Consider the following 27,438-nt stretch of genomic DNA (forward strand, 5'->3'; position numbering starts at 1 on the left):
TGGCCATGCAAACCATTCTTTGTAGTTTAGCCAAGTCTGACTTAACCGTATTGTACCTTGTTCTGGACCACCAGACAACAGAACCAGTAATAATAGGAGATATGATCATTGAGTAGATCCAGTGAATGACTCTGGGATTTAATCCCCATGTCCTTCCAATAGCATTTCTGCAGGCCCGAAAAGCTCTCTTAGCTTTGTTCAGACAAAACTCTAGGTGCTTCTTCCAGGTCAGTTTCTGATCTAGGTATACACCTAGAAATTTAACCTCACTAGCATATTCAAGAGTTTGACCAAAGAATTTTATGTTCTTCAAAGAAAGGTCTTTTTTTCTTGTAAAAACAACCATGGTAGTCTTTTATGTGTTAATAGAAAGTCCTTCACTGTCACACCACTTTTCGATCTTCCTAAGGGCGTCAGACATAATACTAGATACAGTATCAATGTACTTGCTGCTAGCAACAATTACAACATCATCAGCATAACCAATGCAAGCCATTTTAGATTTAGCCATTTTCTCCAGATGTGAGTCCACAACTAGACACCACAAAATAGGAGAGAGTACACCTCCTTGTGGGCATCCAGCTTGTGCATGAATTGTCATGTTATCTCCACATAGAGATGCATTTATGCACCTGAAGGATAACAAATTATTGATCCAATTAATAATTGTCTTATTAACACTTCTTATCGAAGAATAGTGTCAATAGAAACCGTTTTTATCAAAGGCTCCCTCAATATTAAGAAATATAGCCAATGCTATTTCTTTAACATTCATGTATCTCTCTAGTATATGAGACAAATTATATAAAGCAGTATCAGTGGATTTACCTGGTTGATAGGCATATTGAAAAGTAGACAGCTGCACTGTCATTAAAACAACTTCTCTAATATATCTATCAATGAGTTTCTCCATCGTCTTTAGTAAGAACGACGTAAGACTGATTGGTCTAAAAGATTTAGCCTCATAGTAATTATCTTTACCAATTTTTGGTATAAAAATCACCTTAGTGTGCCTCCAGGCAGTTGGTACATTGCCCCCCCCCCCAGCTTTCAAAACCACGCTAGAAATAGTATATATATATATGTACATACAGTGAGTATGTTCTGTGGCTCCCCCCCGAAAAAAGTTGAAATGACAGTCCTGGTTCACCATTTCATTCAGTGGCGTCAGAGCCAGGGGTTCAAGCTCAAGCACAGTTTCGAAACAATTCAGACTCCCCTGATTTCATTATAAATAAAGAAATCGTGTATTTACCTGTGAACGAAATTCTGTAGAAATTTCATTATATCATTTTAACTGATCATTTATTATATATACTTTAGATTGCTTTTCAATTTGGGTCCAAACTCACATAACGAAAATATGAAGTAATGCTTAAGGCAGTTTCTAGTTTCTTCAACAAAAGTTGGTGGCGACTAGCATGCCAGTCGCCAAGTGACTGAGTTGCATTCAATATTTCGTCGCCAATATGGCAATTTCCTCGTGTGAGGGCATCTAGAGCAATATACGTGCTGGTCTTCAGGAAACGGTTTCTTTGATCATTGATCATTTTTGTCGCACCACTGTCATTTTCCGCACACGAGGGCTAATTAGACCGGGACCTACAATTTATTGCCGATTCCGAACGGCAGGCTTGTTTTTAATACTCATCGAGAGGTTGGTGCGCTAACCCCTCGATGGGGGACTCCCTGCGGTAGCAATTTTTTGCTGCGGTCAAGTCGCCATTTTTTGTTGTACCCCTGTGTCAGGAAAGTTTTCTGACAAGGATGAAACGGGTATCGAACTCGCGACACCTCTAAACATCCTTTGGTACTTTAGGCGAACATCTTATCGACCGGGCTACCACGCCTGAAACGGTTTCTCTTATCAGTTGCCGAACTCTTTAGTTTCCCCATGTGAGGAGGGCCTAAGCATTTCAGCTAGAGTTTCTTTCCCAGATTCTGTAAATTTACCATTAGGTAGCTTGATGGTATTCAAACCACAGTTTCTGTCTTTGGACATTATTTTGACCAACCTTGCCGTAGCAGGGATATCATTAATATCACAACAATACTTTCTCCAAGAGACTCTCTTGGAATCTCTGATGGCTTTATTATAAGCAGTGAGTGCAGTCCAGTTTTTCCAAATGCATCTTCTGTGTTGCGGAGATTTCATTCTTAGGCCACTACATTTCCAAACAAGGCACCAAACCCTTGCCAGAAAAAGTTGAGCCAATTCTCAATTATCCAAGACCAAAAACAATTAAAGAACTGTTACGTTTCCTTGGACTACTTAACTTTTTTCGCAGATTTTTACCACATGCAGCACATACACAAACTGCACTGAATAATTATTTGAAAGGGTCAAAAAATAACGACAACAGAGAAATTGCTTGGACTGACATAGCAAATAAGGAATTTCAAAATTCCAAAACACTATTGTCCAACGCAACCCTGTTATATCCGAAACCCGATGCCAAACTCGTACTTCAAGTAGATGCATCCAATTTTGCCATTGGCGTGCACAGTTTCAGGTGGTTGACAACGAGCTTCAGCCTGTTGCATTCTTTTCTAGGAAATTATATCCCACAGAATGCAACTACAGTGTGTACGGCCGTGAGTTGTTGGCTGCATATGCTTCTATAAAGCAGTTTCGGCATATGTTAGAAGCTACAGACTTTTCTTTACTCACGGACCATTGACATATGCCTTCAAGCAAAAATTAGACAAGGCTTCTCCTCGTCAATGCAGGCAATTAGATTTTATCGCCCAGTTCACTACTGACATACACTATTATGGATAGCGAAAACATACCCGCGGATGCACTTTCCGGCATTGCACCAATTTCAATGCCCAATCCTATTGACTATAACGAAATCTCAAAAGCACAAGAATGCAACCAAACTTTAACTGATCTTTTACAAAATCAATGAGGATTACAGCTCAAAAGAGTGACTTTGCCATGCTCAAATACTTCACTATTTTGTGATCTCTCCACTGGCACAGCTAGACCATACATACCAGAACAGTTTCGTAAGGGGCCATTCAAGTATTACATCATCATTGATGGGGAGGATGGGGGAAAGGGCATTTCCAATTTGCTGACTTTTGATGGGAGGGGGGAGGAAGGGAGTCAAAAATGGCTAAAAATTTGCTTACGTAATACTTCAACGGCCCCTAAGCAGATTTTCGAGACTATTCATAATATTTTCCATCCATGAATTAAAGCTACAACTAAATTGATTCTGACTCACTTCATTTGGTCTTCATTAAATAAAGATTGTAATATAACTGTTTCAGACAATGTATACCTTGTCAAAAGTCCAAAATAACACGACATACGAAAACCCCATTAGGTTTATTTCCTGACCAAACTGAGTGATTTGATCACATCTACCTTGATATCATTGGTCCTCTTCCTCCTTTTGGTGGCAATGCCTATTGTCTAACTATGATAGACAGGTTCAAACGTTGGCCGGAGGCGGTCCCGATTCCAGACGTCAGCGCCGAGACTGTAGCTCGCACATTCTAAAGTAGTATTGGGGACATTATACCACCGTAAGTGACGTCACACGTTTCCCCCCTTTCTCTCCACCCTGTTGTTGGTCAGGGGCTTTACCGCTGGAAGTGCCGTAACCCCCTTTTTCTTCCCTCCCTGTTGTTGGTCGGAAGTTTTGTTCACCGCTAGGGGGCGCTACAAGTGCCATCTGCCTTCCCCCTTTTTTCTTTACTTTGATGATGTTGGGGGGGGGGGTTGTTTCCCTTTTTTTTCTCCTATGGGGGGGGGTTTATGATTTTATATATATATTTTTTGTTATAGACTTTCAGTTATATACAGTCAAACCTCATTAGTGCGTCACCCGGTTAACACGTCACTCCACTTAACGGGTCACTTTTCGGAAGTCCCAATTGTCCTCAGACAGGAATTGGCACAGCTATGGCTTACTCCGTTTAACGAGTCACTCCGCTTACTAAGTCATATTTTTGCTCTCCCAATAGTGACTCATTAACGAGGTTTGACTGTACTATATACTGATAGCAGAATGGCGGTACACTTTTCTCACTCTACCCTTCCCCCTTTTCTTCTCCTAGTGGTTTTTATATTATTATTTTTGTTACGCACCTTGCTGCTTCGGCGCCTTTTTTCTCCCGCATTTTGTTCGAACTGTTAAATAAAACCCTCGGTTGCAACTATAGCATGACAATAAAAAAATGTCTTGAATACGATGACCAAAACAAAATAGCACGTTTTGTGATTGCTACATGTGTGGTTCTTTTTTTTTCTTATTATACAGATGCTAAAGTGGCGGGAGAATTTCCCTCTCATCCTTCGATTGTGTTATACTCGCCTGTATGTTAGCCCTACAATAGTGTGTTGGCCATTGATTTTTTTCCTTATACCGGCCCACACAAGAGTTCTCTCTCTCAGCAACCTTTGTTGCGTCGTTGCTTTCTCTGTTACCGAAATCCAGTATTCATTTCCACCATCTTTGTGTGGCGTATTCTTGCCTGAGGGTTTATGTTGGTTTAATGGTTGGTGATAATTTCTCTCTCTCTTGTTATCCTATTAGTAAATAAAGTGTCAGTTACCCCTTGGAGGTTTTCTTTTTTTAGGGTGATGATGACTTCTTTTTGAATGGACGACTAATGGACTAAACTTGTTGCTCATGATGTTAGTAGTGAAGTTTTTTACGAAGAGATTTTTTTTTTCACTCTTGGTTCCTCTTATTTTTGATTTTTTTATATTTGGTTGTCTTTATTTTGATTTTTCAGCAAATCAAACCGTTTACACATTGGCCAAAAGTTCCTACATATTAATAAGGATTGTTTTTAGTGATCAATCACTAGTTAAATTAGTGTTCAGCATCTAGTTTTTAGTGATATAAACGGTTTGATTTGAAAAGGAACTATGCTACATTATTCCTAAGGAAGAAGTAAAGAAGTTTCCTACAGTATGGTGTATCATACACTATACCTACATTAATTTTTTCTCGTATCATTTACTTTATTTACTTGAGAAAGTGTTTTTTCTTGTGAATAGAAAGAAGTATGCGACTAACTTAACCTTCTATTGATCTCAGACTTGTCTCAATGATTATTTTGCATAGGCAGTCTTTTAAACTTGAAATGAATAAAATACCAACTAAATATAAATATATTATCAACTAACAAACACAAATAAAAACAATTATTAACTGTTTGTATGAATATATTTTCTTACTAAATTTAAATATATTTCTCTGTATTTCTCACTAAGAACTCTCGCTGCATACAACGTTATATCGGTGGACCACTGTGGTGGCAGGGAGAACAAAATGCATGCAGAGACATGCTATAAAGATGTCGTCAAAAACACACATCATTGGGAGAAAGGAAAGAGTCAGTATGTGCAAAAACATTTTGCTGTACGATTGATATTTAAGAAATAAAATATTCAGTCAACGAATATAGAATATTTGACTCAATAATTGAACAAAGAATTATTATATTTTTATTTTTAGAGATTGCATAAATCCACCTGAAATTGATTGTTTCAAGCTATTGCCTGACTATATCACGCGATTAAAGGGGAAAAAATTGCTACTGCTTATAAGCTTCATTACCTTCCAATCATTTTTAAACTTGCCTCATTGAAACTCTCTTGTTTTAAAAACCCGATACAAAACCGGTGTAGCTCCTGATGAATTAATAGAACACAAGAAATTGAATACAGAATGAAATTAAAAACACAACATTCGTTTGTAACTCAGAAGATTTTATGTAAAACTATAAGAAAAAATGTATTTACATTGCCAAACGCTTTCTAGCTTCATTTATGATATTAAAAAAATTCAAAGATTTTACGACATCGCGACTTACAAGTGTATCGATTCGTGGTTCTTCGGTGAAGCAGCTACGTCTTGATAAAGCTGAAGACCCATTTTGACAATAACAGGATTGCACAACACCTGGCCGGCCATCAGTTCATTTGACTTTAACCCTTGCAACTTTTGGCTGTGGGGAGGTAACTCAAAATGTTATGAACAGTGGTCGGATTGCAAACTTTGGTGAATTGCAAGCTTCAGCGCATCCCCTATAAGTTAGAAGTTCCTCAGGAATATTAACGTTGGGGTGCATGTGGTTTAATAAAGGTGAATTGCAAGTGCATCTACATCATGACCATGTCATACTCTGATCTGTTGTTAAACAAGAATTTTTGTGCTTTCACCTCATAGCCTGAACACGGTGGACAACATATTTAACATTTCTTGAGTAAGTTGTAGTTATTTGTTGAATTACCACACACTCATACTCTCTCTCTCTCTCACTTTTTTGTGATGTTTCTATGAATAAGTTATTTTTCCATGACTGGCTACTGTTTCCATTCTGCAAGCAAATTTCCCATGTGTTGGATGATGTCATTAATTTTACATTTTAAAGTCTTTTTTCCCCCTTTACTTAATAAAATTATATTTCTTCAGGAATATTCATATCAATTTCGTCATTCTAACAATCATTCTTTTTTTTTTAGTGTTTTGAAATCAGAACCTTAGTTATAATCATCCTGTATATCATAAATCATTGTTAATTAATCTGCATTATTTATGCTTTATTTAATACATTATGTTCACCTAATTTTTATTATAGTTTTTGTAAAATAGCTTCCTAATTAAGCATACTGAAAATAACTGGAAAAAACATCTTTATATTATATGGTTAATAAAATTAAAAGAATTTTCAAACACGAAGTAATCCATTGAGTTAAGCAAAAAATAATTAAATTGCAAAAGTTGGTTTTTGTTAACCAGTCAACTGTTCAATTAATTTCTCCAATCGTTACCCGCAGTGCCCACTTTTTTTTGAAGGTGCGCGTGCTTTTTCCCTTTTTTTTCCTTTTCTTGGAAGTTTGAAATATTAAAAAATTTTTTATAGCATGGTTTTTTATAGCTCGAATGTGTCAAGACATAATATGACGCCCCAAAAGTGGGGAGGGGTGGTCATAATGTCCTGTGACTAAAAGAAATGCTGTTAATGGATTGATGTGGAACCATAATAGTTGAACCTTTGCTAAAAGATATATGAGTAATAAAACAGATGCATCTTCGCAAGGGAATCAGAAATCGAAAAAAAAAAGCGATGGGGATGCAGCTTTGCAAAACATGACAAAGATAATAGTGATAATAATCTCAGACCTTGAAATATAATTGTCAACTCCATCTAGTGATGAGGATGGGTAGAAGGATGGCTGTACAGAGATGGCAGCACATGTATGACAAATTATTTCATCATATCTGGGGAAAAAACCAAAAAGTCTTCGTGTCTGCAAATGCCGTCGTAGGCAACACCATTACTTATATCAGCGTCGGCAAATGCCGTCTTAACCACTTGACTGGTGAAAATATAAAAAATATTTATTGATTAATTAAATATAGGAATAGTGTTAATTATATTAATGAATATTTTATTTTAATTATTAGAAGTTTGAATGATTTTTCAGAAATTTTATTGTTTTTAATGTTAATACTATTTAAACCAAAAAAAACCCTGGTTTTTTGGTTTTTTTACCACACCTGTTGGGGGTGACAGTAGGCCCTGATACAAACTATAGAAGAGGTTCAAGGAAAATGGAGTAACTGTAAAGACAGAAAATTGTGTATATTCAAAGACTTTTCATTCAAAGAGGGTTGCCATAAAGAAAGTAGACACAGATCTGTTGACCATTCATGGACATTCTTTTGAGTGCTGGTTGTAAATGTATTCCAAGAAGTAGATGGGTGAAAATGAAAGCTTGTAAAAAAAAACCCCATCGTTTTCATGCAATTACAGATGGATAGTTATCTAGTTTAGCACAAAGCTATCTTCAGCCGGCACTGAGTGGTCTGATAGGGATCAGAAAATCAAATAAAGAATGATTGCTCTGGGGTATTTTTTTTATGAATTTTGAGGGGGGGGGGTTGCCAATTCATTGCCTCTGCTGAAAAGAAATAAAGTCGAATCCAGTTATGATGAATTCCAAGAGACCAAATCATACATGAGGAAAAATACCCTCGAAATTTAATTTTTTAAAACTACATTGCTGTATAACTTTAGAGACTGTAATTGCATAAAATTACTGTTGTTTTAATCGCAAGTGTTTATATGCCATTCCTGTCAATTTAACAGTAAAAATGTAATTTCAAACATATTTAAGACTGTCTTAATGTCATTTGGTTTGTTGATTGGTTTCTATATGCAATCCAAGCAGATAATGTATTGGAACTTCCTCTAAGATTGACACCACACCTTTAAAGTTTTTTTAATCGATACTGTAATGCTTCCTATTAGCTTCCCTACTACTGGCCTGTAACATCCCAAATAATTTCAATGAAATTTTCCTGTCCTGTAAGAAAAATGTTGTGGACATAAGAAAAAAAATTCTAAAGGAGTGTATGACTACATTTAAAGTAATTTAAATCAGTTTATTTGAGACTTACTGCATCTGCTGATTTCTCAGAAAAGTCAATAATTCTCACGTAAGTCTTCACTTAGAAATGTCCATAACTGGCTCAATGCACCACTTTGTATCTGTCAACCTAAAATTTATGGTTTTTGGTGTTGATAATACGCATGCAAAACCAATTCAGCGACATATTTTCACAATCTGCAAAAACTACGTGGATTTGATCGTTGGAAATAATGTCTAAATGCCAAAGATTTAGAGTTCAAGTCAAAATTAAAATGCCAAATAATTTAAATTGTACTTCGTATGAATGAAGTATTTTAATATTGAAAGCTGTATATATAGAGATTAATCGTGACCATAGTCAAACGTTTTAGAAATGTGAAATTTTGTCATAAAATTTGGAGTGAAGTGTATATCACCTTGCGCTCAAGTGAAATTTGGAGGCATTTACGCAGAACCGAGCCCCTCTTAGCCATTTTTCTTTTTTTCTCCCCACCCTTTCGTCCTTTTGTTTCCTTCCTAAATCTATAAAAGTAAAAAGGACTGTTTTTAGATCAAATTGCAGAAGTTCAATTACATTAGTGTAAAAACGTCAGATTTTTTTGGGGAAAATAGTCTTTTTATACTGTCCCCGTGTGACAAAGAACCCTATTAAAAAGTTGTTGCTCTGTCTTTCCCGATGCCAACTAAAATAATTTCACGTTTCTAAGTGCAATATTCACCAAGATATGCAAATTAAAAAATTAAGGAAATTTGGGGAAAAAAAATTGTTAAATCGGGGTAAAATAATTTCGTCACATTTAATGCTGGTTTTTTTTCCAACTTTCTTTTAATATCTCAGTGAATATTGCACTTACTTTAACTTTTTTATTTGGAGACAGGGAAACAACTTTCCAATTGGGTTTTGGGGCACAGGGTGTCCATATAAAAAGTTAACTTTTTTATTTTGATAATTATGCAACGCCTGGCAACATGAATCAAATATCTGAGGTAGTAGTCATTATTCGGGTACTTTTTCCAACTGGAAGTATGCCTCTAGGACCAATGGTTCACCAGTAAAATGCCAAAAAGCCATTTGAAGGTAGCTTGTCATCCAACGAAATATCAGATTTTCACCGTATCAAAATTGAAGTCAACAAACTGATAATTTTCTTATTTGAAAATCTGATTATTTATATTTTCCAATGGCTTGAAATCCTGACAATGAATTACTATATATTCACATGCGTAGGTGTACGCAGAATTTTCTTGAGGGGAGGGGGGTTTAGATTTTCCTTCTGAGGGGGGGGGGGGGGTTTCCTGCAAATAACACTATAATCTTGGCTCGGGGAGGGGGGGAAGGTTAGAACCCCAAACTCCCCTTTGCATACGCCAATTTGCACATGAACAGTTTTGTCACTGCGTCATTTTTATGGAACGAATGGTTCAAACAAATATTTTAAAAAATTTCGCGCATATTTTAGTTCTTTTTTTTTTTAATTCACAGTAGGGCTACAACATGAACCTATATTTTTGATACATGTATTGTTGAAAATGATGTGAAAGGTTCAACTTTTCACTTGTGATTCATTTGTGTGGCTACTCCCTCATTACTACTTTTATAGGCACAAAGGGAATAAAAGTAATAAAACTGCTTGTAACCACTTTTTGCAATTGTTATCATCATAAGAATGCGTGTTTTGGAAGCGACAACATTTTGGACATTTCTCAATGAAACCATAATTATTTACACACAAAAAAATAATAATTCCGAAATAATACAAATTTCATCCAGTACAGTAACTTGATGACATTGTGCCGTCTTCAAGAGCAGTCTACATTGATTGAAAATAATGTATTCTATTTTTTTTACTGTATTCTATTATGTTTATTTTGCTTTTTCGTTATTTTCATAAATTAAAAATGAATTAAATTAAATTCAAACATATTTACACTTCAGACAATTTTTGAATAACTATCTTCTAATAGGAAAACGGGGGGGGGGGGGGGGCGTAGAAAATTAGTCATGTTTGCAAGGGGGGCCACAGGAATGAGAAATGGTTAAAGGGGACCCATGGACAAGAAAGGTTGAGAACCCCTGCTATACATGACTGGTTGTCTTGATATTAATATACAATGTGTATGTTATTGACACATTTGTATTTAATAATTCTTCAAGTTATTCTGTAGTTTTAAGTTCCCAAAGTTGGCTAATTCGGAGAAGTGAAAACACCTCCAGAGTAATGAATCTTCCGAATGACTATCTCTTCCTCTTAACCAGATCGTTTTTTAAATATTACTGCTCGTTTGAAAATATTTCAATTTGATTTAGTGAAGCTGGGATATTCTTCAATGGTGAGGAATACAAGAAAAAGAGAAACATGTGACTTTAGCTCTTGAAAGTATGGGTTTGATTTAAAAAAAAAAACTTTGATTCTGGTTACATAGCTAAAGTTTTATTTTTGATGGATCAGAGGACACTTTTGAATACATTTCCTTCGAGGTTTGAAAAATTTGGAGAGAAAAAAATTTCGGGCACCATCCTGATTTCTCAGAATTTTCGTTATCCAAATTCATTTATTTTCCACAAACAATTTTCTTGCTGCAGTTCTCCATACAACTCAAAAGTTTAGATGCAATTACGCAGAAGTGGGTGTGTTTGTGTGTGAACAATTATTCCCTTGCTGTATGGTCAATTTTATTAATCAAATACATAGTTTAATGTGCACCAAAAGTGTATATTTAGGCATAATGTAAGATGTACACATAAAGAATGTACATTAGGGTGGCCCTTATTATAATGGTGAAAAATTTACTTAACATTTTTAAGTGCCCACCCGTCAATTTTTTTCCTTTTACCATAATATGAAAAAGTATAAGTATACTAAATATTTCTTCAATATATGAAGATTAACCTGTGCCTAATCGAGCAATGAAGATATATAAGAAAAAATTTGCTAAAATTTAAGCATTTGAAAATGTTTATTACTCATATGCAGATATTGTATGATTTTTTGCTATAAAGGAATGCCATCTTTAAAAGGGCATATGAAACACAACAAATTCACTTTTTAATAATATATTTAATTAAATTTTCATTTAAGAGTAGCCTTCTTGCAGTAAGGGTACTGTTCTCGCCACAGAGAGCAACAGGCCTACAACGATTAATTATTCAATCATTACACTTCACTCATAGTTAGAAAAACTGGTGGCATATGGCAGCACTACACATAACAAGCATTACACAAAAATAAACTTCACGCCAGGTTTCACTACACGTACACACACATTCCCGCATGTACCAATTCATTAGAGGTTCCGCAGAGGAATATGGACGAGGTACATGTGTGGTTTAGTAGTAAGGGTACTGCTTTCTGTTGTCTTCGACACACTGGAGAAGAAATTGCCTCTGCTCTTCATTCGCAGTTAAGAGCCCATTAAAATCTGCCATCAATTTCACCCCTCTTTTGGCTGTGTCATTAACAACACTGAGATTCTGGAATGTTTCTTGTGACTTTAAATAAGAATCGTCCCTATCCCAAAGATCAGTTTGCCCCTCTGTTCCCAGCTCTTAGACTGAGTAAAGATTTTCTGTCTTAAATTTCTATAATTTCCAAAGCATTAGCGTGAGCAGTGTCAAATATGTTATTCAAATTTGATATAAACTTACGTTCATGTTCTTTCTGCATGTCTGACGCATGGTGGGCATTTTTTTGAAGATTGCACCAATAAGAGTGCATATTCATAATTTTTTCTACAAAATGAGGTATCGTTCTTGTAGGAATCCTTGCCTTCTCCCAAAAAAATGAGGCATTCGCGCACTACTACGTTGACACTTTCCCTTAGGAACAGCTTAAACTATAAAATAGTATCATAACTATAAAAAATAATAATAAATAGCCCGAATAAAAGCTATTATTTTCCCGAATAAATAGCTATAATAAATAGCAGGTAAACTATAAAATAGCGTCGATAGTACTTGCCTGTTAAATGGAAGTTTGCTTCCGGTAATTAAGTGACACTCACTGCCAATTAAATATCTCGATCACCACTTCTCAAATTAGAAGCCATAATTACACTCGTAGTTGGCTCGGACAGCAACTAGAGCAGACTGAGGGCGAGAGGCTGGCGGAAGGTGGAGAACCACAGGAACAAACAATTCACTGCCTGCACCCACCAAGGTGCTTGAAGAATAAACTCTCTCAATATGCATTGGAATCCAGATGAAATAAAGGGAAATAATAAGCATAAACTCCAAAAAAATATTGCAAGTAAAAGATATTACTAAGTAATTTAGCCTTAAGAAGGGCCTTTTGATAAATTAATTTAAAAAAAGGTCAAATTTTTTGAAGATGAAATGAGATGGGGGGAAAAAGAGCAACCACGTGAGAAGGGTGAAATCAAAGCATATTAAAGACTCTTTTTATTATTAATACGCTTTGGGTAAAATAAAGTAATGGATGCCACAAGAGAGAATAAAAAGGGCAGTTGCACAAGCTCAGTGAATCTTTAGTATGTTATAGTTATAGCCCAGAAGTTCCGGCAAAATGCCTTTCTTTGCCTATTTTCAAACTTTTTTGGTGAAAATGCCATTTTTGAAATTTCCGTGCCATAAATGCCTATTTTAACATAGTTTATTAGTAAATTTCAGAGGCCATAATCTATAAAACTTGGATATTTTGAGTATTGAGAACTTCAAAAGTATTGCACCTTTTAAAATTTTCTAACTCTCAGTATTAGCTATCATCAGAAAGCCCCCTCCCCTCTAAAGCCCCATTTAGACATAAGTAAGTGGTCTGTGATAATAGTGTTGCCATGCATTAGCTTTGCTTTGACCGGATGGCGTTAGATGTGAATGATTTTGTTTCAAATCAACAAAGTCAGTGTTGGGAAAGCAGAGGAAAATTATAAATTATTTTTTCTCCACAATGCTTCCCATGTCTCCATTCAGGTATTGCACTGTGTTGTATATATATAGTTGACCGATGACTGCCCCAAGAGGTCATCAATTGACATCATGTCTCACACAAAGCGGAGTAGAAGCACTGTGGCACTTGTTGTTTTGATTTTATTTTTTTGTACCATAAATGCACTGCAAATCACCATGGCTATTATTTATTAAACATACATATTTTGGTATTTGATTGAATTGACCAACACTAGATACGCACTTAGACTATTAGGTACACACACTTACACTTCCGGCACAACTCACTAGGTAGTAAATTGTCCATGGCGATAGACCTGAGTTGTGCTCAGTTTGAAGAAGATGATTGAATTGACCAGAGTCTCTCTCTCGCCTCGGGTGTGTGACAGATGCGGCTACACAGGGCCCTGTGCTTGAAGGAGCCCCGCATATGTGGTAATATAAAAAAATAATATATTTTTTTACAAAAATAGAACAAGGTAGCCATGTTTCAACTATAGAAATGACAAAGATTATTCATAGTAATACAACAAATGAACGAGGATTATTCATAACTGGAAAGAGCCCCACAACACAGATAATTTTCTCTACTGGCTCAGCGTGTGGTAATGGCATAAAGGAATTGACCTAATCCTGAGGGTCTACTATCATTTTATTTTGGGCTTGAAATCAATTTAACTTGAATAATAATGCAATTTTTATAAACCATAATTAAAGCAATAGACGGACTAAGGGCAACCAATTTTTCTGCTATATATATGTAGTTTTCGGACCCCTAATACTTTTGTTTTTAGTTGTTTTTTCTTTTCAAAAATTATAAATGCCTTTTTATAGTACCTATTTTAGGCATTTTCAGTGCCTAAACTTTTGGGCTCTAGTTGTAGTAGTTTTAGTGAGTTTTTTTAGAGTGAATTTCCCACCTATAACATCTTTCCCTTAAATGGAAGAAAAAAATGGAAAATTTTTTTCCCCTTATTACATTTACATTACTTTACATTCTTTTTTTTCAAATTAGCTTCTTCCCCCTTACTTAGTATTTTTCTTTTTCTTTGCAATCAAAATATTATCACCACATGCCTGCGGCCACCATGACCTTATCATGTTATATTGTGATTAGTTTTTTTTTTGTTTTGTTTTCTTTTTACTTTCTGTTCACTCATGTTCTGTCAATTATTTTTTATTTATTTATTTTTGTACATGTTTAAATTAGATATTTTTAGGTTGTGGGGGAAAAATGAAATTCAGCCTAGAAAACCCTCTGGTTCCCCCCCCCCCAAAAAAAAAACACTGGATGTTTCCACTCCTGGATATATGTGTCATGAGTTATATATAACAAACGCATGGGTTATAACGCAGGGATGCAAGAGCTGCGCCAAACTGCGCCAAACTGCGCCGAAACGGTTCTCTTGCTACACGGTGTGCCAAGGCGCAGAATCCCTGCACATTTGCGCCAATTCTTGTTTGTGGTTCGCGGAGGTACCGCTAATGCAAAGGAGCATGAAAATTTTGTTCACGGGACGCGTTCTTTCCGAGACACGGAAAAAGATATGGGGACGGGAGAAACTTAAATTTTTTTTTCACATCCTACCATCTACCACATTCGCGTTATCTCGTGACCTTGGAAAGTAGTTATACTACCTTTATACTTCAACTCCTGTACTGTTATTGGTATAACCGGCGGGCTATTAAAGTCTCTGAATGAATATGCCAAATTTAGAATAGCCACTAAGCGGTCGTGTGGTTATCGTCGGCGGTTGCCGATCGTAACAATTTCACATCGCGAAAATCCGGATTTGGCAAACAGGGCCGGTTCGAGGGAAAAAAATCTCTACCCATGCAGAATCTTTTTTTTGGCGCTACTGACCACGTTTTTTTTGGTCAACAAACCTCTTTTCACCCTTTCAACTCCATTTGGCACCCCTCCTTGAGCAGTGCCCAATATGGCCGCACGGTCCGCCACTGCATTGGTGGGGGAGGGGCGTGCTCTTAACAATAGTCAGAGGAAGGAGTTTGTACTAGGAGCATGTGCTCTTTTTACATAACTTCTGTGAGATACGTATTATATATTAATGTCCTACCTTTCCAAAACATGTTGGAGAGAATGAAATGTTTGCACCCTTTCTTGTTTTTCGCACTCCCTCTCATGCATTGCTGGGATGGTACATTACTCCCTCACATATTGCGGGGATGTTGTTTAACATTGTATCACTAACAGAACTATTGATTATGTGTGTGATGAATGGGTTGCACTACAATCCAAAGAATTACAAGAAGTGAAATCAGTTCAAAGAATAGATAGATAGATATTGGGAACACACATTCAAACTTTGTAACTTTGAAAGCAGCTCAAAGTTGAAAATTTTGCCAGTTTTGGTGAAGGCTTTTTTATCTTCAGCACATGGTAACGCATGGTAATAAAAGTCTGTTCGAACGTTGAAAAATCTGTCCATCCAATGCTTTAATGGAATAAGACATATAAAATCTTATGTTCAACGGCATAAAAAATTGAAAAAAAATTTTCATTGAGATGCTGTACTGCTGAAAGCGACCCGGGATTCGTAATCTATTAACATGCTATTAGGTTGAGAAATTCTTTAAGTAAATAAAGTATTTATATTTTTCTCGTTTTTTGTATTTTGCTTTTCTGTGAGAAGCCAATTTTTTTTTTTTTTCATGGAAACTCTTATTATATTCTACACACACTTTTTTGCTATATCAAGATTAATAAGATTTTGGTGTTCAAGCAGCAGAAATTCTTGCTGCCTAGGTTTTCAGTATTCATATTGCTTAATTTGAAAAGAGTCTAATAATTTTTATTCGTCATTTCAGTAATACACGTTTTATTAGTGACAGATAAGATAATTCAGAACAAATTTAAATGGATTTTAATTTGTGAAGGAAATTTATTTAAGAATTATTTGTTTCAACCATTTTTTTGGCAAAACTCTTGGCATTTCACAGAAAAATTACTCCTTATATTGCAGATATAGTTCGTGTTTAGTTCTGCTCCATTTTCAAAATTTCTGCGCCGAAATGGATGAGGGGCACTTGCACCCCTGATAACGTTTTCCAGGGAATAATTTCTCTGATTCAGCATACTTATTGTATACACATAATGATGAGGCAAACACATAGTGATTCAAAGAAAAGAGAAACTACACAATAAAAAAAAAGTTTCTAGGAAAGTTACATTTTGAAACTAAAATTATGCATTATCAACGTAAAAATATAGTATAATATATTATCGTGCAATACAGATGACTGTAATTTCCTCTGCATTTTAGAGTGCTATTTATCCAAGAGATTAGATGCTTTTTTAATTTCACCCACCTTTGAGAAAAACTCTTCCAGAACCCTTTTTGTGTTCTATCTTAGGAAGGTCAGGGCAGTTTTCCCCCTTTTGCTGGTCTTTGACACTGCCCTATATACAAGCTTGCCAAGGCACCTGCAGATAACGTGGCATTTCTAGGCATTCTAAATCCAGCCAAATCTCCTATACATAAGGTGGTATTTCTTAGAGCTCAAGCTCTACCTAAGGCACCCAAGGAAAATGTGATACTTCTTAGAGCTTGAATCCTAGCCATTACTTCATAGGTTCAGTGGTCTCCCGAAAATAGATTCCCGTGCGTAATTTCTTCAGAAGGTGCCTTAATCAAAGCAGTTGGTGGCCCTTCACAGTAGAACAAGCATTAGGTGAATGTCATACACTCAGATCTGAGGCATCGATGGAAGGTATTTCTAGCTACTTTACTGAGAATGACCAATAGCGAAAAAAGGTTACAGCATGAAGTGGGCAAGATTTCATCCTTTAATAAAGGCAGGAACAGAGGCTGCTCTGAACATGCTTTCAGATGAAGAGCTTGAGAGCAGTTTTCGAAAATGGTAATAAAAACCTCCACTTTTTCTCTTCTTTCAAATGAATAGTACAAATCCAATCACTGTGAAACCCTAGGTTCATATATAAGTGGAGATTTTAATTTCTCACTCACATCATTTTAGTCAATGAAGGTAGGAAATGAGAAATTCAATTTCTTTTTGGAGATGAAAGTCATTTAGGAGAATAGGTGCCAATGATTGGGAGAACAATCACTTTTCCTGTTCCCCCCCTCCCGGCTATGCCACTGGGCTTATGTGCATTATGCCTCATTTGTACATTCAGTGATTTGGGAGCTGCATATAATCACGGCCGTGCTTCGAAACAGCGCTTCAGTCTCAAGTAGCAATGAAGTCGCAGGTTGACTGAACAGCTCGGCTGGTCCGACGCTCTCGCTATGAAATCTGCTACTCTGCTTCACGAATGCCACTAGTGCCATCTAGTGTTCACGAGAAAAAACATTAATGGTCATTCTCATTCTCACAACCTTCTCAAATATTATTTGGATGATTGCCAAACTACACGTGTGACTACTGATAGCCATAGTTGGATGACACTTCCTTCTCGACTTCCTCGTTTGCCGCTGTGGTGGTAGAGTGGTCATAGTGACGGACTCGCATTGCGGGGACCCGGGTTCGAGCGCCACAGTGGTGGTCGGCTGAAGTTGGTTTTCTGTGGTTCCCAACTTCGAGGCGCAAATGAGAGCCGATCTCCCCGTTAAAAAGTCTCGCCACAGAGAGCAACAGTCCTATAAACAGTACAAATATTCAGTCACTACACATCACTCACTTCACTTCTGAGATATAGATGGCAGCACTGAAAAATCATACACAACACTAGATACGCACTCAGACTGGTAGGTACACACACTTACAATTCCAGCACAACTCACTAGGTGGTAAATTGCCTATGGCAATAGACCTGAGTTGTGCTCGCTTTGGAAAAAAAAAAGCAGCTTCCTCATTTGCCCTGAGCCGATTGCCAATCCTTCGTATATATTTCCTCTGATGTCCATTTCTGTGCTGTTTCGACTTAAGATTGGTCTTCAGGACAACCACTTGGTCCTCATCAAAAAAGAAGTGCTCCTGATTGACTTTCAGGGACTGAGAAGTATATTTTGAAATTTCCAGTTCGTGTGAAAAGGTTTCCTTGATTAATGCATGTCTTAGTTTTGTAATCATTGTAATAAATAGTTTGTTTTGAAACTGCTGTGTTCATTGGCAGTCAAAGGTGTATGATGCAGTTTTAATTAAACAAAATGTGAGAGAGAGAGAGATGCATGTATATAGTGGGAATGCTTAGAGTATTAATGTGCACATAATTATAAGTAAAACAAATATTTCATACAATGACATATATAAAAGTAATGGACGCCATCCCTGCATAAGCACACTTATTTGTTAACTTTTATTTTTTGTTTATTTGTTATTTTTATTTATCAAACTGTTTGATGAAAAGTATAAGAACATGCCTTAAATTTTTTTCTTATAAATGATCTCTATTTCAAATTTTTCTTCTTTATGTTCAACTGATAGATAAATATTCAAAGGAGATACTTCAAGCTGCACAGAAGAATGAAGTTGATGTTGTACGAGAAATGCTGGAAAAATATCCATCCCTTATTAATGCCAATGACTGTGACTTTTACACACCAATGCATCGGGCTTGCTATAACAATCATGTAGAAGTTATCAAAGTAAGTCACTGTTATATGAGTAAACTTAACAAGCTCATGAGCCTCAGCTCTTTCTTTACCCTCCATAGTCGCAAGGACTTAGGTACTTGATTCCCCCCACAAAAAATTTAGTAAGCGGGATGAGTCATCTCCATAATTTAGGAATATACAAACTAGCACATAATTCAAGGATATGCAATATAACACAAACACTAGTGGCGCTGACATGAAGGGTGCCTCCTAACATACACCTCACTCTTGGAATTCTGTGTATACTTGATGTCAGAGCATACTATGTTGGTTCCCCCATCTAATGCTTTCTTCATACTGGCACTTATCTCTTCCCCCCCTCCTCCTTCCCACTATCTTGAAAAATTGGGTCTAGAGACCCATAGAAAGAAAAATGGTGGCAAGACTAGTCTGAAAATTAAAAATTATACAGTGGAATCTGTATAAAACAAAACAAAATAATAATCCCTTTTAGACAAATTTCCATTTTATGAAGGTGCACACATCAGGCATTAATCATTGATGAGACTAGCTTTTGGTTCTGCTCAAGATAGGTTTTACTGTTGTACATTGTCAATCTTGGACAAGTTCCACTGTTTCTGTAGAAAGATTAATAAAGTCCGCACACAGCAATTTCCAAATTCATAAAGTGACATATTTTTTTTTTGACCTGTTGAAGTTAAGAGGACCTCTTGTCAAAGAGACTGCAATGCCTCTATCCAGCGTGTTGTTATCCTATTGTGCATGCTATAAGGAAAGAAATAGTGTCTTTGGTATATTGGTTAGTACTCTTGCCCTGATTGCAAAAGGACTGGGGCTTTATTCCGAACTGAGACTACCATAAACCTTCCCTCAGACTGCCGACGCGCTATTGCGCGCGTCAAATACCCAGAATTTCGGGAAAGGATGCATAAACATTTTGTTCATGCTTCCCGTGGGACGCGTACTTTCCGAGTGTTAAGAAAAAAATACAAAGGGTGAAAACCTGTGTACCAACTTATTTTATTTTCCCTCCTCCTCACTGTCTATCATGATCGTGATAAGGTGTTGTGACCTTGAAAAGGAATGATTCTGACGAAATATCAAGTTGCGGCCCGGAATGAGAGCGGCTATTATACTGAATTTTCAAATTTCTGAGGGTTTTCCTCCTTATGGTACATTCACGGCTACCCGCCCACGTCAAAGACAGCGTATTTACAGCGTAAATTCCTTCGTTATCACGAGATTGCAACTGCGAATTTTTGAAGAACTGCCCATTCGAATCGTAATACAATTTTCAAAGATCCTTAGAGAGAAAAAAAACGAAATCTGAAAAAAAAAACTACCATAAATATCTAGTCATCAAGCTGCTATGCGGTCGTGAGTTTCACGTCACAAAAATCCGGGTTTTGGACCCACTAGGTCGTTAATGCGCAGTGGTGGTAGACTCAGGGCTGGGTTTAGGAATTTCGTGGCCCAGTTCAAAAGAATTTTTGCGGCCCCTCCAAAAAAAAGTTTCATGCAGTTGCTCCCTAACTTATAAATTTTTCGACTTACGAACATAAATCTTGAAAGGGAAAAAATTATTCAGAAAAAGGAACTCATTTTATTACAATCATTTTTTCATTATTTCAGAAACATGTTGATAGTTGATATCGTAATCAATCGAACACAATATATTAAAAGGGAATCATATTTTAATTAATTTGACAAAATTTATAAATGCTTAATAATAATTAGCATGGCCCACCTGCTTACATTTCATCGAGGCTCGAATCATATTGAACAAACATAAATTTCTGACATACTTTTAGAGTGTTTCATCATCTTTACCAAATATATGTTACAGTTCTACAACTTTGATAATTTTTCGAATCTTTTATTGCTGTTTTTGTTTAATTAATGTAAATAGAAGAAAAGGAATCAAGTACTGTGTGGGATTCACAAAAATAAAGAAAAAACATTCTGAAACATGTTAGAACTGTTTTTGAAAATGTAGATTAATTTAAAACTACATTATATTTCAATTAACGTTCCCGCTTCAAAAGTTTTCTCGCTTAGTACGAGTTATTTTCGTAATCCTAACTTTTACTAACACTTATCGAAATGTCCCGTTTAAAGCGTTTTCCCGCCTACAACATTTTTTATGACGAGTTTTTGGAAAACGCTATAAGTGGGACTCAATGTATAAGAGCTCTTCACCATTATTACTTGTTTAAAACCAAGGGTTTCTTTCCACAAATAAAATCCAAGATTGCAATCTCAACATTTGAATACTAAAATTTGAAGTTCAAAAAGGCGCACTGGTATAGGTTGTTGAATATTAACAACACTAGAGATGTAAAATTCTCGAGAATAATCTTTCGGAGAATATTCTCATCGAGGAGAATATTCTCTGGTAGGACTACTATTATAAATAACTTGAGAATATTCTTATAAGTTCTTGATGAGAATATTCTTCTGTTATTTATAATATATTTACATATAATATTTCAAATTTCCTTTATTTAAGATTTTTACACACAGTTACAAAACATTTAGGGGCTAAGCAAGCTTGTGAGCCCACAAAACAATATCCGATACATATCGGTCGGCATAAATAATGAGAGAAAAAAAGAAAGAAAAAACACACATATATATAACACCAAGAAATAAGTGGCAACAGGAATGGAATTGATAAACAAAAAAATTTGGCATTTAGCAGCGTATGCAAGATAAAATAAGATTACATTACAACATCAAACAGATAATTTAAATCTTCTTGAGTTAACAACCAAGATTTTAAATTGACAAAAAAAGATGTACATGAAGATTGTTCTTTTACTAACTAAGGAAGTAAATTAAATATTTTGGGAGGAAAAATTTTTGGAAACGAGTTTTATTTGGCCTAGGTACCTGTATAGTATGACGTCTAAATTGCATTCCAGACTTATGTAATTTCAGATTGAGATGGCCACTTCTTTTATAAAACATTTTTAAACTTTTATAAACGTACAAGTGTTGTAGAGGGAGTAGCTTTAATTGATTGAAAAGTGGAAATGTATGCGTGAGTCTATTTTTATTCAGAATGATACGGATGAAGGACTTCTGTGACAAAAAGTGAAGAAAGATTGCTGAAGTATGTCCTACCCCAACATGTAATGCTATAACTCAATCTAGATTCTACTAACGCAAAATAAAGAAGTTTTAAAATGGATTGGGAACATTTATTCCTGATAAAATAAAATTTCCTAATATGTTCCGATTTAATTCTACACTCAAATAATTAATATGTGTTTTCCAGGATAGCTTTGAATCTAAAAAAATCCCTAAATACTTAAAGGTGTCTACTCTATTTACAACTGTGCACATACAATCCGAGATACAGCCATCTGTCATATTATGATATTTTAGGACATCAAAATCATCGAAAGTACCAGAACCAAAAAACATATATTTAGTTTTATCTATATTTAATTTCAAATTATTTCTAAACCAGATATTTATTGAGTTAAGATCATTTTGCATGTTATTCTTCAAGTTGATTGAAGAGCTTTCAGAGTAACAAAGAGCTAAATCATCAGCAAAAGCAGTGATTTTTCCTTTCAAATTAAAGTTACACAGGTCATTTATATATATTAGGAATAAAATAGGTTCAAGTACTGATCCTTGAGGTACACCAGATGTAATTTGTCTTTTAGAACTCAAAACAGAATTTACTTTTACACTTTGAACTCTGTTAGTAAGATATGTTTTGAAAAATTTAAGTGGCAAACCCTGAATTCCTGCATATTCTAGTTTGGTTAGAAGAATACTATGATTCACGGTATCAAAAGCTTTGCAGATATCTAAAAATAATGACGCAACTTTACAATTATTGTTATCTGCTATATACACATTTGAAAGAAAATTAACAAGAGCGTCCTCTGTACTTTTTGCCTTTCTGAATCCAAATTGGTTCTCACTAAAAAAATTAATGCTGTTAAGGAATTTAATTATTCTGGATTTAATCATTTTTTCTATGACCTTTGAGAAGACAGATAGTAAAGAAATTGGTCTGTAATTATTAACATTCTTTTTGTCCTCTTTCTTGTGTATTGGGGAAACGATTGCAAGTTTCAGGCACTCTGGAAATTCGCCAGTGATAAAACTCAAATTAAAAATAAACATTTAAAATAACATAAAAAACATAAACATAAATAACATAAACATAAATAACATAAACATAAAAATAACACATCATTTACATATGGTGCAATGCACTTCAATGTTATATAATTAATTTTGTCAAATCCCAACGATTTTTTGGAGTGCAAAGAATTTATTATACTCAATACTTCATGACTATCTGTAGGGTATATAAAAAAGGCTTTCTCAAAAAAATTTAAATTTGAACAATTTAATGAATTACAATTATTAGGATGATCATTGTTACAAAAATTAGAAAAAAAGTCATTAAAACATTCAGCAATATCAATTGGATTCGTTATTTCATCAGTTGTTTCAGTAAAAATCGTGTCAATGCTGCCATATTTATCCTCACCAATTAATTTGTTAATTAAATTCCATTGAGATTTTGAATCACCGTTTGCTTGAATAAATGCTGCAGTATAATTAAGAGTCATTAGTCATTCTTAATTTGTTTTATCTGATTGTTTAACATATTTCTAAATGTCTTGAAATTATATCGCAGCTCAATATCAAACGGTTTCTTTTTAATTTCTTTCAATAATCTATGTTTAATTTTAATTTTTTCATAAATTTTTTTCGTAATCCAGGGTTTTCTTATTCTTTTATTATACTTTACTCTAGTAGAAGCAGCAACACAATTCTTAATTAAATCCAAGAAAGTATTCATTGCCGAGTTTTCAGATTCACAACTGTAAACAGTATCCCACGTAACCATTTTTACAAGATCAATCAATTGATTTTTATCAAGATAGGTAAAGCACCTTGTTTCACAATTTGAGTCATTGCTGTCATGATCTGTTTCTAAATAAAATAAAGTCATTTTATGATCAGTTATGCACAAATCGAGAAGTACAGCTTTCTTTGAATTTAAATTTCTGGATCTGCAAAAAATGTGATCTATGCAAGTTGACGTTTCAGCGGTTTCTCTAGTTGGAGAATTAATTAACGATTCAAATCCAGATCTTGACATCAAATTCACATAAGAAAAAATATTTAAGTCTTCAGATCTTAAAATATCAATGTTTAAGTCACCGATGAAATACATATCTTTATCTCGTTTATAATCAAGCAAATAATTAATTTCGTTTATGAATGTGTCAATAGAATACATGTGATACTTGTAAATGCTTAATAAAATAAATTTGTATTTCCTGTAAGTGCAATCAACCAACAGCGAATCAACACATGTCATCTCATTTAAATGCAACTTATTAAAAATTATATTTTCAGAAAAAAATAGTGCTATACCACCAGAGCGATTTATGTTTCCACATTTAAATATACTTCTGTACCCATGTATCTTTTAAAACGAAGTTTCACATTCAGAGATCCAGATTTCACTGAGTATTATTACTGAGGGTTTTATATCAAGCTGATCTAAATATGCTACAAAGATGTCAAAATTTGCATTTAAACTACGTATATTTAAATGGGCCATGGTAAGATTATTTATATTGTCATAACAAAATATGTTGAAATCATCAACTGTAGAAAATGTCAAATTCTGATCCATTTAAAAAAAAACAAGCAAAATCAATCACATACCTGAGTTACAAATTTTTCAATATATATCTGAATTCACTACGCGAAATGATCGATCACCTGATTGCTTTCTCATTAGAATCTTACCATCTTTGACCCACACGAAAGTATAACCCTTCTGTTTCGCAACTTCCTTGGCCTCCTTGAGAAGTAGTTTATTCTGCTGCGCGAGGTGCTTGTTGATGAACACTCGCTGTTGCTCCGAGAAGGCGCCATGGATGTCTTTCGCCGTCAAACACATTTTCCGTGATGCGGTGATGTAGGCATCCCGGATGTCCCTTGAACGGAATTGTGCAACGATTTTGTCAGGTTGTTGGTCACCGTAGTTTCTGATCCGGTCTTCACATTTTCATCTTTCGTGCGTGGAATTCCAGAAATGTCTACATTCTGATTCCGGCAATACTGTGACAGGTCATTTAGTTGGCACATCAAGTCACTTACTTGAACTTCCAGCGATGCCTGATTCCGAGAAAGGGATTCTTGTTTTGAACGTATTTCATCGGTTGACACTTGCAGTTCGTGTATTTGACCTCGGTAGATCTCAATTGACTCCTTCATTTATTCAAGCTTTTGCGAGTTGTCTTTGATCTCCTTCAAAATCTCCATCTTGAAAGCCACAAACATTGATTCCAATCTCGAAAATATCGCACTTTCAAAAGACCTACAGAAATCACACATCCATGTATTTTTCCGCGAAGCCGCTTGCTTTGGAGTGCCGGTAATGCCAGTGCATACGAAATGGAAACCTCGGCCGCAGTTTCCCGTGCATTTTACCAAATCCTTCGTATTTGCGATGTTAGACTTGCACACGCCACAGTTTTCCATTCCTTACAATTTACTCGTTAAATTACAAAATAAAACAGCCTAAATTAATAAAATAAATCAATTTAAATCAATAAAATAAGAAGGAAACGAGAGACGTGAAAAAAACGTTGTCCTACTTCCTGCGCCACCTGGCGGATTTATTATTATTATCCTTGATATATATAATTTATAATAAATAATATAATATATGTGTTATAATAAATAATCTCGATAAATAACTTGAGAATAATTGTTATTTTTGATAAGAATATAAGTTCTAATAGTAGTCCTTTGTCTCTGTCCCCGTCTCTCTTCCCGTTAAGAAGATGGGCATTTGAAGTTTGTAGACCACAATATTAAAGTTTGAAAGCAAGAAACTTAAACCAACAGGGCTGAATTGCACCACATAGTCGGGAATGCGGGTTAGTTAATGATAATCACAACAGTACTGACGGGGAATTACCCACCTCTGACTTGGATCGCTTCTCAATTGACACTAAATCACCGGGAAAATCAAAATGTGTGTTAATAAATGCCAGGAGCTTGGGTAATAAGAAAGATTTTTTAGAAACTATGATAGTTGTGGAGGGCCTGGATCTTATAGCCATTACAGAATCTTGGGCAAACGATAGGGATGAATCTTTCTTACACATCTCGAGATACGATACTTTTTTGAGAAATAGATCTGATAGGAAAGTGGGTGGAGTGTTGATATACGTGAAATTCTGTTTGAAGGCTAGAGAGTGTAACGTGCAGAGAAGTGATATTGAAACTATATGGGTTGAGCTTGAGGACAAAAGACATAAACTTATTGTTGGGGTTTGTTACAATCCACCGAATAGGGATCAAAACCACATCGCCAAATTGCATGATGAAATTTCCTACATGTGTAAGCATAAGAGGGTTCTCATACTAGGGGATTTCAATTATCCAGGTATTGATTGGGAGAACCTTTCATCTAGAGATCAGTATGAAAGAGATTTTCTTAAGTTGGTGCTCGAAAATTTTTTGTATCAGAAGCCACTAGGGGTACTGCTATTTTGGATTTAGTTCTTACTAGTTCTGAGGATCTAGTTGAACATGTTTCGGTGGGGGAAGAGTTTTCTTCCAGTGATCATCGTATAGTCAGATTTCACTGTAACTTTTCCTTGGGTAAGGTTGATAACAAAAGACTGGTTCCTTGTTTTCGGAGAACTAACTTTGATGTTTTGAGAGGAAGGTTAGCGGAAGTTTCAAAGACTGGTTGGAATCAGTAGGGGTGGTAAGTCAATGGGTAAAATTTAGTATGAAGCTGTCCTCTGTTTTGCATGACGTTATACCCTTTGTTCGAAAAAAGCGTGTTTGTACATCGCACCCTCTATGATTCACGGATAGCGTGCAGAACCTTTATCTTGAAAAGAAAAGAGAGTATAAAAGTGGATGAGGTGAACTATCATTTCTTACTGATAAAAGAAGAGTTGAGGAAAGCGATAAGGGATAGTAAAAAGGAAGTTGAATCTAGGTTGGCAGATAACATTGGCTCTGACCCAAAATCATTTTTTCGATATGTCAATAATGGATGTAAGGGGACAGTTGGCTCACTCTCGATAGGAGGCTCTAGGTTAGAGAGCAATGTAGTCATGTGCAGTGCTTTCAATGACGTTTACGCATCGGTTTTTAATAGAGATAATGATATTCAATATACGGGTGTTGCGGTCATGTATAACATGTGTAACTAACCTCCTTTCCTTCTATGATCACGTCACTAAAGCTTTGGATAAGAGCAAAAATGTAGATGTTGTTTACCTTGATTTCGGAAGATATTCGATCGGGTCCAACATGGTAAACACTTGAAGCATTTACACGAGATTGGAATTGGGGGCAACTTGCTGAATTGGATAGAATCGTGGTTAAGAGATAGGTCGCCACGAGTTATGCTGAACGGGGAATTCTCTGGTTGGACAAGCGTCACAAGTGGAGTTCCTTAAGGAAGTGTCCTTGGCCCTATACTTTTTTCACTGTTTATCGATAAACTCGATCAGGGTATCGATGGGATTACTAGCAAATTCGCAGATGATGTGAAGCTAATGGGGGTAATC

General features: G+C 35.5%; 1 protein-coding gene across 4 annotated transcripts in view; it reads left to right on the forward strand.

Annotated features, from left to right (window-relative positions):
* Nucleotides 1-27,438, forward strand: part of LOC149078246 (ankyrin repeat domain-containing protein 49-like) — a 107,463-nt gene that overhangs the window by 72,251 nt on the left and 7,774 nt on the right. For 2 of the 4 annotated variants that reach the window (XM_089241858.1, XM_089241859.1), the window contains 2 exons: nt 5,237-5,362; nt 18,717-18,877. In XM_089241858.1, coding sequence (XP_089097984.1) covers nt 5,237-5,362; nt 18,717-18,877 — 287 coding nt within the window. The remainder of the gene's footprint in view (nt 1-5,236; nt 5,363-18,716; nt 18,878-27,438) is intronic. The other 2 variants (XM_089241860.1, XM_089241861.1) reach the window with 1 other exon arrangement.

Source organism: Pholcus phalangioides, unplaced genomic scaffold, assembly GCF_987345545.1.
Source record: "Pholcus phalangioides strain wild (caught in Gottingen) unplaced genomic scaffold, Ppha-v1.0 ptg000014l_1, whole genome shotgun sequence".
NCBI lineage: Eukaryota > Metazoa > Arthropoda > Arachnida > Araneae > Pholcidae > Pholcus > Pholcus phalangioides.